Genomic DNA, 16341 nt, shown 5'->3' with positions numbered 1-16341 from the left:
ACAACCTCAGCACTAGTTAGTCTGCATGTCATTCATCATGATGCACTAGTTAGTCTGCATGTCATTCATCATGATGCACAACCACAGCACTAGTTAGTCTGCATGTCATTCATCATGATGCACAACCTCAGCACTAGTTAGTCTGCATGTCATTCATCATGATGCACTAGTTAGTCTGCATGTCATTCATCATGATGCACAACCTCAGCACTAGTTAGTCTGCATGTCATTCATCACGATGCACAACCTCAACACTAGTTAGTCTGCATGTCATTCATCATGATGCACAACCTCAGCACTAGTTAGTCTGCATGTCATTCATCATGATGCACTAGTTAGTCTGCATGTCATTCATCATGATGCACAACCTCAGCACTAGTTAGTCTGCATGTCATTCATCATGATGCACAACCTCAGCACTAGTTAGTCTGCATGTCATTCATCATGATGCACTAGTTAGTCTGCATGTCATTCATCATGATGCACAACCTCAACACTAGTTAGTCTGCATGTCATTCATCATGATGCACAACCTCAGCACTAGTTAGTCTGCATGTCATTCATCATGATGCACTAGTTAGTCTGCATGTCATTCATCATGATGCACAACCTCAACACTAGTTAGTCTGCATGTCATTCATCATGATGCACAACCTCAACACTAGTTAGTCTGCATGTCATTCATCATGATGCACAACCTCAACACTAGTTAGTCTGCATGTCATTCATCATGATGCACAACCTCAACACTAGTTAGTCTGCATGTCATTCATCATGATGCACAACCTGAACACTAGTTAGTCTGCATGTCATTCATCATGATGCACAACCTCAGCACTAGTTAGTCTGCATGTCATTCATCATGATGCACTAGTTAGTCTGCATGTCATTCATCATGATGCACAACCTCAGCACTAGTTAGTCTGCATGTCATTCATCATGATGCACAACCTCAGCACTAGTTAGTCTGCATGTCATTCATCATGATGCACAACCTCAGCACTAGTTAGTCTGCATGTCATTCATCATGATGCACAACCTCAACACTAGTTAGTCTGCATGTCATTCATCATGATGCACAACCTCAACACTAGTTAGTCTGCATGTCATTCATCACGATGCACAACCTCAACACTAGTTAGTCTGCATGTCATTCATCATGATGCACAACCTCAGCACTAGTTAGTCTGCATGTCATTCATCATGATGCACTAGTTAGTCTGCATGTCATTCATCATGATGCACAACCTCAGCACTAGTTAGTCTGCATGTCATTCATCATGATGCACAACCTCAGCACTAGTTAGTCTGCATGTCATTCATCATGATGCACTAGTTAGTCTGCATGTCATTCATCATGATGCACAACCTCAACACTAGTTAGTCTGCATGTCATTCATCATGATGCACAACCTCAGCACTAGTTAGTCTGCATGTCATTCATCATGATGCACTAGTTAGTCTGCATGTCATTCATCATGATGCACAACCTCAACACTAGTTAGTCTGCATGTCATTCATCATGATGCACAACCTCAACACTAGTTAGTCTGCATGTCATTCATCATGATGCACAACCTCAACACTAGTTAGTCTGCATGTCATTCATCATGATGCACAACCTCAACACTAGTTAGTCTGCATGTCATTCATCATGATGCACAACCTGAACACTAGTTAGTCTGCATGTCATTCATCATGATGCACAACCTCAGCACTAGTTAGTCTGCATGTCATTCATCATGATGCACTAGTTAGTCTGCATGTCATTCATCATGATGCACAACCTCAGCACTAGTTAGTCTGCATGTCATTCATCATGATGCACAACCTCAGCACTAGTTAGTCTGCATGTCATTCATCATGATGCACAACCTCAGCACTAGTTAGTCTGCATGTCATTCATCATGATGCACAATCTCAGCACTAGTTAGTCTGCATGTCATTCATCATGATGCACAACCGCAACACTAGTTAGTCTGCATGTCATTCATCATGATGCACTAGTTAGTCTGCATGTCATTCATCATGATGCACAACCTCAGCACTAGTTAGTCTGCATGTCATTCATCATGATGCACAATCTCAGCACTAGTTAGTCTGCATGTCATTCATCATGATGCACAACCTCAGCACTAGTTAGTCTGCATGTCATTCATCATGATGCACAACCTCAGCACCGTACTTTGTGTTTGCTGCTTACAGGACTTGGAGTGCGGGAGTTTAGCGGCGAGTGCATGTAATACTGCAGCGGCGGCGATGGCGAGGAAGGGAACGAGGACATCATCTGCTGCTGGATTGCAAGGGCCTGCATGGTCATCTGCTGGGCCTGCACATCACAAACAAGAGTGGCAAAGTTATGATGGCACAAATAAGATGCATGCAAACTCATCTAGATGTATTGTCTGTGTTATTATCAGTTATGAAGTCATCATGTGTGCCACAGTAGATTCGGTCTCAATGAGTTTGCAGACTTAAGAAATAGAACATGATGTCAGCTGTGGGAATATCCCTTTTCTGCACTGGAATGGAAGCAGGAGTTCAGAACATACAGAGACAGAGATTTCCATCGAATTCATAATAATACAAAAATAAATCTTTAATTTTCACCATAGTCAATCAAGGAGAATTTGACATCTTTAGATAGTAGTGCTGTTATGTAGTAATGTTTAATATCAGGCACTTATGTTCCAGTTTTGCACATTTTTTTATTATTTTAATAAATGTGGGAATTATCGAATGTTTCTTTTTCAAAATTAATTGTTTTTTTTTAAGTTCAAAGTGCAAAAACGCCTTATTAGTGCATTAATTATTTTTTTTGTGCACGCTGGTTAGCTGGCGGTGTTTGGATCTTAGTAAATTAGGTCCTTAGTCTTTGTTTTGGTGAATTTTCAATGCAACTCATGTAGGGATGTCCCGATCCGATATTTGGATCGGATCGGCCGCCGATATTTGCCAAAAATTGCGTATCGGCAAGGCATGGGAAAATGCCGATACAGATCCAGTTTAAAAAAAAAACTCCGGTCCGTATTTTCCAACGCACAGATTCAAATAATACATTCCACTTTTCTGCTGCTCCCTATTTCCGTTCCGCATTTTCCAGCACACCTTCAACACATCCACAGGTCTATGGATTCTCACGCAGTTGCTTTTAGCTGCTGGCATTACACGACAGGCTCTTCTCACTCTTTCCTGTGTCTCCCTCTCACAGACAGCAAGCGCAACTTCTTACACACGTCACATACTGTCACGTCATACGTCACATACGTATACGTCCTCTCCCAGCAGAGAGGTAGCAGCATGGCTAACGTTAGCTGTGATGCTAGCGAAGCCGCTAAGGTGCGCGCCTGCTCAAACGTCCTCTGCGCACGGCAAATCTATGCCACGCACAAAATCAAATAAAAAAATAAGCGCATAACAATTTTCGACACACGGAAACGACAGAGAAAACAGTTTTCGTCATCATTGTTCAAATATTGTAACGTCTGTCGAGACGCTTATCTCCGTTCGGTGCCACACGTCCACACCATCAAAATGCCGAGGCACAAATAATCCATATCAACACTGTATGAAAAAATTAGTGATTTTTTTAGTTGTGATTTCCTTCTCTGCATGAAAGTTTAAAAGTAGCATATATTAATGCAGTATGAAGAAGAATGTTTTAATGTAGACATGCAAGCCTTGAAAGAAAATGTTGAAAATCAAGACTACATTTCCTGCAAATGGGTGCATTTCTACCCTATATTTTAACTTTAGATTTATTCTCATATCAAACTCTTTTGGCTGTCTTTTTGACACTTACATCCGGCGCCCCCCTCCACACCCCGGATTATAAATAATTCAATGTGATTATCTTGTGTGATGACTGTATTATGATGATAGTATATATCTGATAGTATATATCTGTATCATGAATCAATTTAAGTGGACCCCGACTTAAACAAGTTGAAAAACTTATTGGGGTGTTACCATTTAGTGGTCAATTGTACGGAATATGTACTTCACTGTGCAACCTACTAATAAAAGTCTCAATCAATCAATCAAAACACATAGAATCATCATACTGCTGTGATTATATGCATCAAGTGTTCATTCAAGGCTAAGGCAAAATATCGAGATATATATCGTGTATCGCAATATGGCCTTAAAATATCGCAATATTAAAAAAAGGCCATATCGCCCAGCTCTAGTTTCAATGATGCCATTTCTGTTTGTCATGTATAATTTTGTCTATTTTGTGTTTATCCTTGAATAAACAGGTCAGTTTCTTGTTACCAACCATTGTGTATTATTCAAACTCCCCTAATTCAGCTGGCTAGTTGTTATCAAGAGTACTAAAACCCTTTTCAACAATGATTCTGACAACTAAGTAGGCTAAATAACTTTAAACTTTAATACATGCTCGGATAGGCCAGTATCGGTATCGGTCAGTATCGGATCGGAAGTGCAAAAACAATATCGGTATCGGATCGGAAGTGCAAAAACCTGGATCGGGACATCCCTAAACTCATGTAAACATTTGAATATTGGCCAGTAAGAAGAATGACTGTTGTCCCTTGATTAACCAGCGGCTGCAATGTACAATACAGTTGTTAAACCATCCATCCATCCATCCATCCAAACCCTTGATCTATATTCTACATGAAATCTACCAGAATGATGGCTTGTTGGTTGATGATGGCTTGCTGCTGTTGGGTCAGTAGAGCCTGCTCCGTTCCTGCAAGAAAAGCAGACAAATAAGTTGTTGGTACAAGTAAACTGAACCATCCACTGCAGACTTGAATAGGATAGGAATATAGTGTAAACAGTATACTTTGACAGAAGTGGACAGGAACATAGTGTAAACAGTATACTTTGACAGAAGTGAACAGGAACATAGTGTAAGACAGTATACTTTGACAGAAGTGGACAGGAACATAGTGTAAGACAGTATACTTTGACAGAAGTGGACAGGAACATAGTGTAAACAGTATACTTTGACAGAAGTGAACAGGAACATAGTGTAAACAGTATACTTTGACAGAAGTGAACAGGAACATAGTGTAAGACAGTATACTTTGACAGAAGTGAACAGGAACATAGTGTAAGACAGTATACTTTGACAGAAGTGAACAGGAACATAGTGTAAACAGTATACTTTGACAGAAGTGAACAGGAACATAGTGTAAACAGTATACTTTGACAGAAGTGGACAGGAACATAGTGTAAGACAGTATACTTTGACAGAAGTGGACAGGAACATAGTGTAAGACAGTATACTTTGACAGAAGTGGACAGGAACATAGTGTAAGACAGTATACTTTGACAGAAGTGGACAGGAACATAGTGTAAACAGTATACTTTGACAGAAGTGAACAGGAACATAGTGTAAACAGTATACTTTGACAGAAGTGAACAGGAACATAGTGTAAACAGTATATTTTGACAGAAACGTAGTGTAAACAGTATACTTTGACAGAAGTGAACAGGAACATAGTGTAAACAGTATACTTTGACAGAAGTGGACAGGAACATAGTGTAAACAGTATACTTTGACAGAAGTGAACAGGAACATAGTGTAAACAGTATACTTTGACAGAAGTGGACAGGAACATAGTGTAAGACAGTATACTTTGACAGAAGTGGACAGGAACATAGTGTAAACAGTATACTTTGACAGAAGTGGACAGGAACATAGTGTAAGACAGTATACTTTGACAGAAGTGGACAGGAACATAGTGTAAACAGTATATTTTGACAGAAACATAGTGTAAACAGTATACTTTGACAGAAGTGAACAGGAACATAGTGTAAACAGTATACTTTGACATAAGTGGACAGGAACATAGTGTAAACAGTATACTTTGACAGAAGTGAACAGGAACATAGTGTAAACAGTATACTTTGACAGAAGTGAACAGGAACATAGTGTAAGACAGTATACTTTGACATAAGTGGACAGGAACATAGTGTAAGACAGTATACTTTGACAGAAGTGAACAGGAACATAGTGTAAACAGTATACTTTGACAGAAGTGAACAGGAACATAGTGTAAACAGTATACTTTGACAGAAGTGAACAGGAACATAGTGTAAGACAGTATACTTTGACAGAAGTGAACAGGAACTTAGTGTAAACAGTATACTTTGACAGAAGTGGAATGACTGAGGTCTTTAGCACTGCCATGCCCTGAGGCCACACATGCGGAGGACATCCATGATTGTAGCAGACGCACCTGTCAACACAGGCATGGGAGGAAGGGAGGGCACAGCCCCAAAAGCTGGGATAGTGGTGTCATGTGACGCTACATCAGGAACATGGTCAGAGAGGGCCACAGTGGGGGCCACAGTGGAGGCCTCAGATGGGGTTAGAGGAGTGGGGGTTTCATTTGTGCTAGTGAATGAGGTGTGTTGATGGTAGGGGGCCTGGGGTCGGTTGTATTGGTGGTACTGCTGGTGTTGATGGTGATGGTGGTGAGAGGGCATGGCAGGGATGGGTGGCATCATCCCTCCTGCAACTGGCAGCACTGGCACAGCTTGAGGAGCAAGCAGCAATTAGGAAAAGTTAGGGTGGGATTTAACTGGTATTGTCCTTCTGGCTGTGTTGAAAAGTTATGGTCAAAATACAATTAAACAATAAGAATAATGCATTGTGTAAGAGGGAAGTTGTTACTTTTACCTTCTATTACAAAACCCAAAACCAGTGAAGTTGTCACGTAAAAACAGAATACAGAGATTTGCAAATCCTTTTCAACTTATATTCAATTGAATAGACTGCAAAGACAAGATACTTAATGTTCAAACTCATTTGGAATTTGATGCCTGCAACGTGTTTCAAAAAAGCTGGCTGAGAAAGTTGAGGAATGCTCATCAGAGACTTATTTGGAACATCCCACAGGTGAACAGGCTAATTGGGAACAGGTGGGTGCCATGATTGGGTATAAAAGCAGCTTCCATGAAATGCTCAGTCATTCACAAACAAGGATGGGGCGAGGGTCACCACTTTGTCAACAAATGCCTGAGCAAATTGTTTAAGAACAACATTTCTCAACCAGCTATTGCAAGGAACTTAGGGAAGGGAGACTGTTGTTCAACAGTCTCCCTTCTCATATTTTAGCCTTCATATTGTACCACACATTTTCAATGGGAGACAGGTCTGGATTACAGGCAGGCCAGTCTAGTACCCGCACTCTTTTACTATGAAGCCACGCTGTTGTAACACGTGGCTTGGCATTGTCTTGCTGAAATAAGCAGGGGCGTCCATGAAAAAGACTTGGATGGCAACATATGTTGCTCCAAAAGCTGTATGTATCTTTCAGCATTAATGGTGCCTTCACAGATGTGTAAGTTACCCATGTCTTGGGCACTAATACACCCCCATACCATCACAGATGCTGGATTTTCAACTTTGCGCATAGTACTATCCGGATGGTTCTTTTCCTCTTTGGTCCGGAGGACACGACGGCCACAGTTTCCAAAAACAATTTGAAATGTGGACTCGTCAGACCACATAACACTTTTCCACTTTGCATCAGTCCATCTTAGATGAGCTCGGGCCCAGCGAAGCGTTTCTGGGTGTTGTTGATAAATGGCTTTGGTTTTGCATAGTAGAGTTTTAACTTGCACTTACAGATGTAGCAACCAACTGTAGTTACTGGCAGTGGTTTTCTGAAGTGTCCCTGAGCCCATGTGGTGATATCCTTTACACACTGATGTCACTTTTTGATGCTGTACCGCCTGAGGGATCCAAGGTCTGTTATATCATGGCTTACGTGCAGTGATTTCTCCAGGTTCTCTGAACCTTTTGATGATATTATATCAAATCAAATCAAATCAACTTTATTTACAAAGCACATTTAAAATTTACCACAGGGGTAGCCAAAGTGCTGTACAATGGGCAGGTTAAAAGATAATACGAGTACCGAGCAAACACAACGCAACACAAACAGAACACGATAAAAAATAAATAAATAAAATAGAATAAATAAAAACATAAAAACAGTTTCACAGCAGGTGTATTGCAGGATGGATATCACTCAGTGTTAAAAGCCATGGAATAAAAGTATGTTTTTAAGAGAGATTTAAAAACAGGGAGAGAGGTAAAGAGGTAAAAAATATGTCAGTAAAGGCTTCCAGGTTAGTTCCCATTTATTCATATTTGTAGAGTTTATAAATCGTATTTTTCCAAGAGTCATTACTTTCACAAGTTCCTTTAACCCAGTGGTTCTCAAACTTTTTTTGTCATCCCCCACTTTGGACCAGGGGGAGTTTTCAAGCCCCACCTGCCCCCATCGCCCCAACAGAACGCTAATGCCAAGCTTAACATTTTCAAATTTATTGAACATCAAGTAACATCAAGTTGTATACATTCAAACTCAATAACATAAAATAACATCAAGTTCAATAATAAATAAAATAACTGTGCAGCTGTGGTATAACTTGTATCAAGTTCAAAAATAAATAAAATAACTTGCATCAAGTTCAATAATAAATAAAACAAAAGTGTTATAACTTGCATCTAGTTCAATAATAAATCAAAAAAAGTGTTATAAGTTGCATCAAGTTCAATAATAAATCAAATAAAAGTGTTATAACTTGCATCAAGTTCAATAATAAATCAAATAAAAGTGTTATAACTTGCATCAAGTTCAGTAATAAATCAAATAACTTGCATCAAGTTCAATAATAAATAAAATAAAAGTGCCACTTTGCAATATTTGCAAAAAAAGAGGAGCTATGCATTTGGCAAGACAGGGCAAGTGACAGCACTTTGCCCCGGGAGAGCCACTTTGCTTCACTGTGAAACAGCACGACTGTATGATCAGCTCCCATTTCCTCACACAGTGCAGAGAACAGTCGCGCTTTCAGTGGTCGTGATTTGATCAAATTTACCGCGCTCACAACATGTTAAAACCTCATTGAGTTCGGGGCTGAGCTGCCTTGACGCGAGTGCTTCCCGGTGAATGACACAGTGTGTCCAATGCGCATTTGGCGCGACCCTCTTTATTAGAGCCTGCAGCCTGTTTCTTGACCCTGCCATGGTCTGTGCGCCATCAGAGCAAAAGCCCACACAGTTTTCCCATTTAAGGTCGTGTTCTTTGAGGAAACTGTCCATTATCTTGAACAGCTCATCAGCAGTGGCTCTATTTTTTATGTATTTGCAAAACAGCAAATCCTCGCACAGTGACTCGCCATTCACAAAGCGGACGTATGCGATGAACAGGCAGTCTTTATTGCTGTCAGTAGCTTCGTCCACTTGTAAAGCAAAATGACTTTCTTTTCATTTGTCTACGAGTTGTTCCTCAAGATCACTTGCAATGTCGCATATACGTCTCTCCACTGCGTCGTTTGACAGTGGGACAGCTATTAATTTTGCTGCGCTTGTCTTGTCAAATTTGTTCCGCTTAGCCCCGCCCCCATTAGTTACTGTTGCTATGTCTGTCAAACTTTCGCTCCTCCCTAGAAATTTAAAGCCTACAGGAAAAATAAGTAATTTACATTTATTTATATAGCAGATTTCACAGACAGAATCACAAAGTGATTTACAGTGTGTATAGAAAATGAAAGCATAGTAAAACAAAAATCTAAGAATATAATAAAAAAAATAAATTAAAGTGAATTTTCCTCCCGTTCCTCGCGCCCCACCTGTCATGTCTCTATTCCCCACCAGTGGGGCGCGTTCCACACTTTGAGAAACACTGCTTTAACCAGTCCCTGAAGTTCGGAGCAGATGGGGTTTTTCACTCTTTTACTTTTGCATGTATCTACCTTATTTGACCTACTTTTAACTTGTATTCGCCTTCTTTTGACACTCTTTAAACTTGGCTGTGGATGTAATGAGAGTGGAGTAGATCAAATGAGTCATGTGTAGTTACCCTGAATGCTCGTCTATGCATTAACCATGAGGAGGAATGGCGCTCATTACAGCCTCCGAGCTTAATGGCGCGTCACGTTCACTGTCACACTTTAAACGTTTGCCTTTAACAATGTGGGAATAAATTCACACATTGAATCATATTTGCGTTGCTCATGACTTCCTATTTCTTTTTAAGATGTATCCAACTTTAAACATGATCTGCAGTGTGGCTGGTATTTATTGACCGTATAACCAACCAGTTAACAGTTTACCATGCATTGCACACATCTGAATAATTGATGTAAAACAGAAAAGAGTGTGAGGGTAGATTACAAGACAAGAAAAGAAAGTAAAACATAAATAGTTACTCATATAACAACACTAATGCACAAACAAAAATGCAGAAAAAAACTTGGTGTTTACCTCCAGGGTGTATTCCAGGTGGATACGACCTACTTGGGACCAAATGACTCTCCTCCTCTCCTCCTCCTGGGATGCCAACACCTCCGCCTCCCTTCATCCTCGCTGCCATGCTTGCAGTCTTTTCCACGTCCTGGAGAAGGAAAGTGCTGGTTAGAAGTTGGGAGACATTAAAAACTACAGCAAAAGGTTGAACGGAGAGAGAAGATGGAGAAGAGCGACAGAGGAAATGAATATGCCCCTAGTACATACTTGCCAACCTTGAGACCTCCGATTTCGGGAGGTAGGGTGGGGGCGTGGTTAAGAGGGGAGGAGTATATTTACAGCTATAATTCACCAAGTATATATAAGAAATACTTGACTTTCAGTGAATTCTAGCTATATATATATTTATTTTATTATATATATATATATATATTAGAGATGCGCGGATAGGCAATTATTTCATCCGCAACCGCATCAGAAAGTCGTCAACCATCCGCAATCCACCCGATCTAACATTTGATCAGAACCGCATCCGCCCGCCATCCGCCCGCACCCGCCCGTTGTTATATATCTAATATAGACGATGCAAGGCATTAGTGAGGTTATAAAGCTTTTGCCTGTTAAAGAAAGGAGACTGATCCAATGCAGCACAGACATTCGCGTGCCACGCTGTCACGACCCAGACGCACACCAGTGCGCAATCATATGGGAGCCGCGCTGAGTGCACCTCCAAGCGCGTCTCGCTGCCGGCGACGGCCGGGTATATGGGCCCGACGCTCCAGCGCCATCCATTTTCAGGGCTAGTTGATTCGGCAGGTGGGTTGTTACACACTCCTTAGCGGGTTCCAACTTCCATGGCCACCGTCCTGGCTGCTGTCTATATCAACCAGGGTAAGCCCCACCCCTTTCGTGAGCGCACTGCGCGCGGAGTGACCCCTGTTACGCGCCCCCGGCAACAGGGGTGGCGGGCAGGTAAGATGCGCGGGCGGAGCGCGCGGAGTGACCCCTGTTACGAGCCCCCGGCCACGGGGGTGGTGGGCAGGTAAGCTGCTTACCTGCTGCGCGTGACGCCGGCCGCGGCGAAGGCGGACGAGGCGGGGTGTCGGTACGGTGGGCGCGGTGGTGACCCTGGACGTGCGTCGGGCCCTTCTCGCGGATCGCCTCAGCTACGGCTCCCGGTGGGGCCCTCTCGGGGGAAGGGGCCTCGGTCCCGGACCCCGGCGAGGCGTCGGGGGCCTTCTCCGCTACGTAAAAGTGTCCATCTCTTTTCTTTTTTTTTCTTCTGTTGTGGCATATGCTGCAGGTGCCTGCTCGTTTTTCGTATGTGGGTAACAACATTTAACTATGTATATATATTTCCCAATTGGTTTAACTGCCACCCGCCTGAATCTATTTAAAATCTAATTTTTTTTAATAATTTGAACCACCCGACCCGACCCGACCCGCGATAAAATCTAATTTTTTTAAATTTCATCCGCCCGATCCGCGGATAATCCGCGGACTCCGCGGTTGTGCCCGCAAACCGCGCATCTCTAATATATATATATATATATATATATATATATATATATATATATATATATATATATATATATATAAGATAAATACTTGAATTTCAGTGTTCATTTATTTACACATATACACACACATAACACTCATCTACTCATTGTTGAGTTAAGGGTTAAATTGTCCATCTTTGTTCTATTCTCTGTCACTATTTTTTCTAACCATGCTGAACACCCTCTCTGATGATGCATTCTGCTTCGTCTCCTTGTTGTGTGCGCAGTTGTGCACTGCACTCTCTAAAAGCCATAGATGTTATTGTCACATATGCATGTACAGTAGATGGCAGTATTGTCCTGTTTAAGAGTGTCACAACATTGCTGTTTACGGCAGACAAACTGCTTTACGGTAGACGAAAACGTGACTGCTGCTGTTGTGTGTTGTTGCCGCGCTGGGAGGACGTTAATGAAACTGCCTAACAATAAACCCACATAAGAAACCAAGAACTCGCCCTCGATCATTCTACAGTTATAATGTGATTGGGCAGGCACGCTGTTTATATTGCGGGAAAGCGGACGTGAAAGCAGGTGGTCCTCACTCAGGTCCGCATGGAGCTGGAGGGGGCGTGGCCTCCAGCTCCGCCTGAATTTCGGGAGATTTTCGGGAGAAAATTTGTCCCGGGAGGTTTTCGGGAGAGGCGCTGAATTTCGGGAGTCTCCCGGAAAATCCGGGAGGGTTGGCAAGTATGCCCTAGTAGTACCGTAAATATTGGAAGAGAGATGCACCAAAATACAGCTTCAACATAAATGAATCCAGATGCTCCTAAAAATACCACAACATAGAAACACCTGCATATATTTCATGTAATGACATCTCAAAGAAAAGATGATCAAAAATGATAGTCAATAAGGTAATCAAAATAATAATTGTGAGTATGGTACAGTGCACTAATAAATATATTGTTCAATCAATATTTTTGGTAACACTTTAGTATGGGGAACACATTCACCATTAATTAGTTGCTTATTAACTCTTAATTAGTCATTAAGTACTTATTTATGCCTTATTCTGCATGGCCTTATTATACAACAACCCTAACCCTAACCCTCTAACCCTAACCCTAACCCTCTAACCCTAACCCTAACCAAATAACTCTGAATTAAGTCTTTGTGTTAGGGCGGGGTTGCAGCTTGCTGCAAGGTTCGTTCCCCCGGGATGCAAACGGACGACTCTGGACAGGACTTGCAGGTAGGAACATGTTTTTTCCTCGAAAATCAAAGAGGTACAAAAAACGGGAAACAAGCCGACGGAAAAATGTGCCGATCGCACTGGAAGCTAAGGCTACCACTTAGCATAGAATAGAGAGAGGAATACTCACGTAGCAGTTGCGTGTAGCAAACAAAGAAGCCAGGCCGAGTGTGGCGAGAGAGGTGAATAAATAGCTCTCTGATTAGTGGTCGACTGCAGGTGAGCGTGCCGACCACTAACCAGAGGCGGGTGAACCCAATTAATTCCCATAGAAGCCAAAACAAACCCAGAGGTGCACAAAACAGGAACTAGGGGAGTCCAAAAAATAACAGAACAAAACAAAAACATGATCCGGGCCACGGATCATGACACTTTGTTATTTACAATATGTTCCCCTAGTGTCCAAATAACTCTTAATTAAGTCTTTGTTACTTAGAATATGTTCCCCATACTAAAGTGTTACCACATTTTTAACACAATCACAATTTGTTGTGTGCTTCACTGACTACTTGTATGTCATAGAACAGGGGTGCTCATTACGTCGATCGCGAGCTACCGGTCGATCTCGGAGGGTGTGTCAGTCGATCACCAGCCAGGCATTAAAAAAATAGTCCTAAAAATGAGCGATCATAAATCTTCACTATGACGTCATTTTCGTCACTTGATTGACATTCACGGCACCCGAGGGTCTTCTGAGATGACGCTGGCTGCTGCCAGCTCGTTAAAATTACCGACTGGAAGGCGAGAAACACTTTATTTCAACAGACTCTGGCGCCGTACCTGTCGTCAAAACTCCAAAGACCGACTGCACAGTTGCGCTAACAAAACGAGTCTCAGAAAGTTGGCGTGCACAAGCTAGCAAGCTACGGAGTTTGCCGACAATGTATTTCTTGTAAAGTGTATACAAAGGAGTACGGAAGCTGGACAAATAAGATGACAAAAACCAACCACTTTCATGTGGTATTGGACAGAAAGGAGGACTTTTTTCTCCTCCATTCGAAAATGCGGACGTTATCATCACCACTGTCTGATTATAATCAATGCAAGTCATCAGAATCAGGTAATACACCAACTTATATTCTTGTCTTCATGAAAGAAAGGAATCTATATGTGTTAAACATGCCTGTATTATCTTTAAACACCTTAACTTGTTAACAATATTAACTATATGTGTTAAACATGCTTGTATTATCTTTAAACACCTTTAACTTGTTAACAATATTAACTATATGTGTTAAACATGCTTGTATTATCTTTAAACACCTTTAACTTATTAATAATATTAACTATATGTATTAAACATGCTTGTATTATCATTAAACACCTTTAACTTGTTAACAATATTAATTATATGTATTAAACATGCTTGCATTATCTTTAAACACCTTTAACTTGTTAACAATATTAACTATATGTATTAAATATACTTGTATTATCATTAAACACCTTTAACTTGTTAACAATATTAACTATATGTATTAAACATACTTGTATTATCATTAAACACCTTCAATTTATTAACAATATTAACTATATGTGTTAAACATGCTTGCATTATCATTAAACTCCTTTAACTTGTTAACAAAAACATATATTTCAAAAATAAGTAAATATAAATGATATATATGAATGAGGTAGATCCCCACGACTTGATCAATTGAAAAGTAGCTCCCCTGCAGAAAAAGTGTGAGCACCCCTGTCATAGAAAGAAGTTTTACGTTACAAATGTGCCTTAAAAAGCAGCCAGTAAAATGCACATGCACGGTGTCGATGTCAATTACGGTAAGGGGTTCCGTAACCTTATCTGGTCTCTTTCATCCAACAACCGCTCACTTCAATCATCCGTCAACACTCTAAACCAGGGGTCTCAAACTTGCGGCACATGAGACGATATTTTGTGGGAAAGTTTATTTGAATGGCACTTGACAGTGTTGTGTGCAGAGCTGAATGAACCTACCAACCACAGTGGGTATGTGGGGCCAGACATAGACCAGGCTTGATGCAAGCAGAGAAACATTCCTCAACTAGAAGAGGCAATTCCTGAAGGAATTGCGTGTGAATGCTCCAATGCTGAAGTTGAACAGAAATCTGAAGTTGAAACAAAAATGTAGCTGTTTTTGCTAATTGCTGATTCCGTGGCTGTGACCAAATCAAGTGTAGGAACCTGATGTGGAGTCATGGCAAAGGTAAACCCTTTCGCCAATACATCATTTACTGGTTGGGTAAGATTTCCGCTGGACACATTCTTTAGCCATCTATAGTGTGATTCATTATCAGTTGAGTTTTTTAGCCTCCAAATGAGTGCTTGCAGTGTGGAGGTGTTATTACTAAGTTGTCATTTATTTTACTTTCTTGTTTGTCTTACTTTGGTTCTGTTGTGTTGTGTAAGTTGGGCGTTGATTGTGAAATTCATCACCTTTTCACAGACCACAGAGAGTTGTCTTTCTCACCACAATACGGCGAATCCATCCTTGCCCAGGCACACGCTCCTGTTTTTCCATTATTTTGTTGCTTCTGAGTTTGTTTTCTTGAATTTAAACCAATTGTGCTCTGCATTGTTAAATATGCATACCTGCCAACTGCTCCGGTTTTCCCGTAATTAGTACGGTTTTCATCAACCTATTCCGGGTTACGGTTGCAGTGATAAAAAAATACGGTTTTTCATTAATTAAAAAATTTTTTTTTTTTTAAAGTTTTATTCACGAAATCGCGTAACAACAATGACAATCGACACTGCTTCCCGTAACTTCCTATCGAGCCATTCCGAATGCCATGCGCGAGGCTATTTATAGCACCGCTGCCAAGCACGAGGCACCAGTTGCCATTGTTTCCAAACGAGCGAACGATCATGGAATCAGCCGGAGAAAAATCGCAAATGAGTCTTAACCCGAAAAGAAAACTGCAGTCATTCCGTGAAGAATATTCAAAAGCCTATCCGGGAATAATTATCCGTTCCAAAAAGGGTGAAAACTACGCGAATTGCACCTTGTGCAGACAAGATTTTTCGATCGGACATGGAGGAATTAGCGATGTAAAAGACCACGTTGGGACAAAAGAACACAAGTCTAATGCCGTTGCTAGCGATACAAGTGGAAAACTTTCAACGTTTTTCGGATTTTAGCCACAAAAAGGTAATGACACCAATGTTATCTATTGGAATTGTTTAGTACTGTTATACTGTTAAAAGTGTTTATACTATTTATGCTTTCAAGTCCAAGTTGAAGAAATCTTGTTAAATGTTGACAGCATAACTACCAAAATACAGAAGTATGTCCTTAATATTTTTGCAGTGCTATTTCTGTTGAAAAGTTCAAATGATTACATTAGAGATGTGATGTGCCACTTTTCAA

General features: G+C 40.9%; 1 protein-coding gene across 1 annotated transcript in view; it reads right to left on the bottom strand.

The window, feature by feature from the left end:
- The window catches only part of myo15aa (myosin XVAa), a 169160-nt gene that overhangs the window by 69032 nt on the left and 83787 nt on the right, over positions 1-16341 (bottom strand). Inside the window, 3 exon segments of the mRNA XM_072915931.1 lie at positions 2204-2329; positions 4653-4717; positions 10259-10388. Coding sequence (XP_072772032.1) covers positions 2204-2329; positions 4653-4717; positions 10259-10388 — 321 coding nt within the window.

This window comes from Nerophis lumbriciformis, linkage group LG24, assembly GCF_033978685.3.
Source record: "Nerophis lumbriciformis linkage group LG24, RoL_Nlum_v2.1, whole genome shotgun sequence".
Taxonomy (NCBI): domain Eukaryota; kingdom Metazoa; phylum Chordata; class Actinopteri; order Syngnathiformes; family Syngnathidae; genus Nerophis; species Nerophis lumbriciformis.
This window is presented reverse-complemented; position numbering and strand designations above follow the sequence as displayed.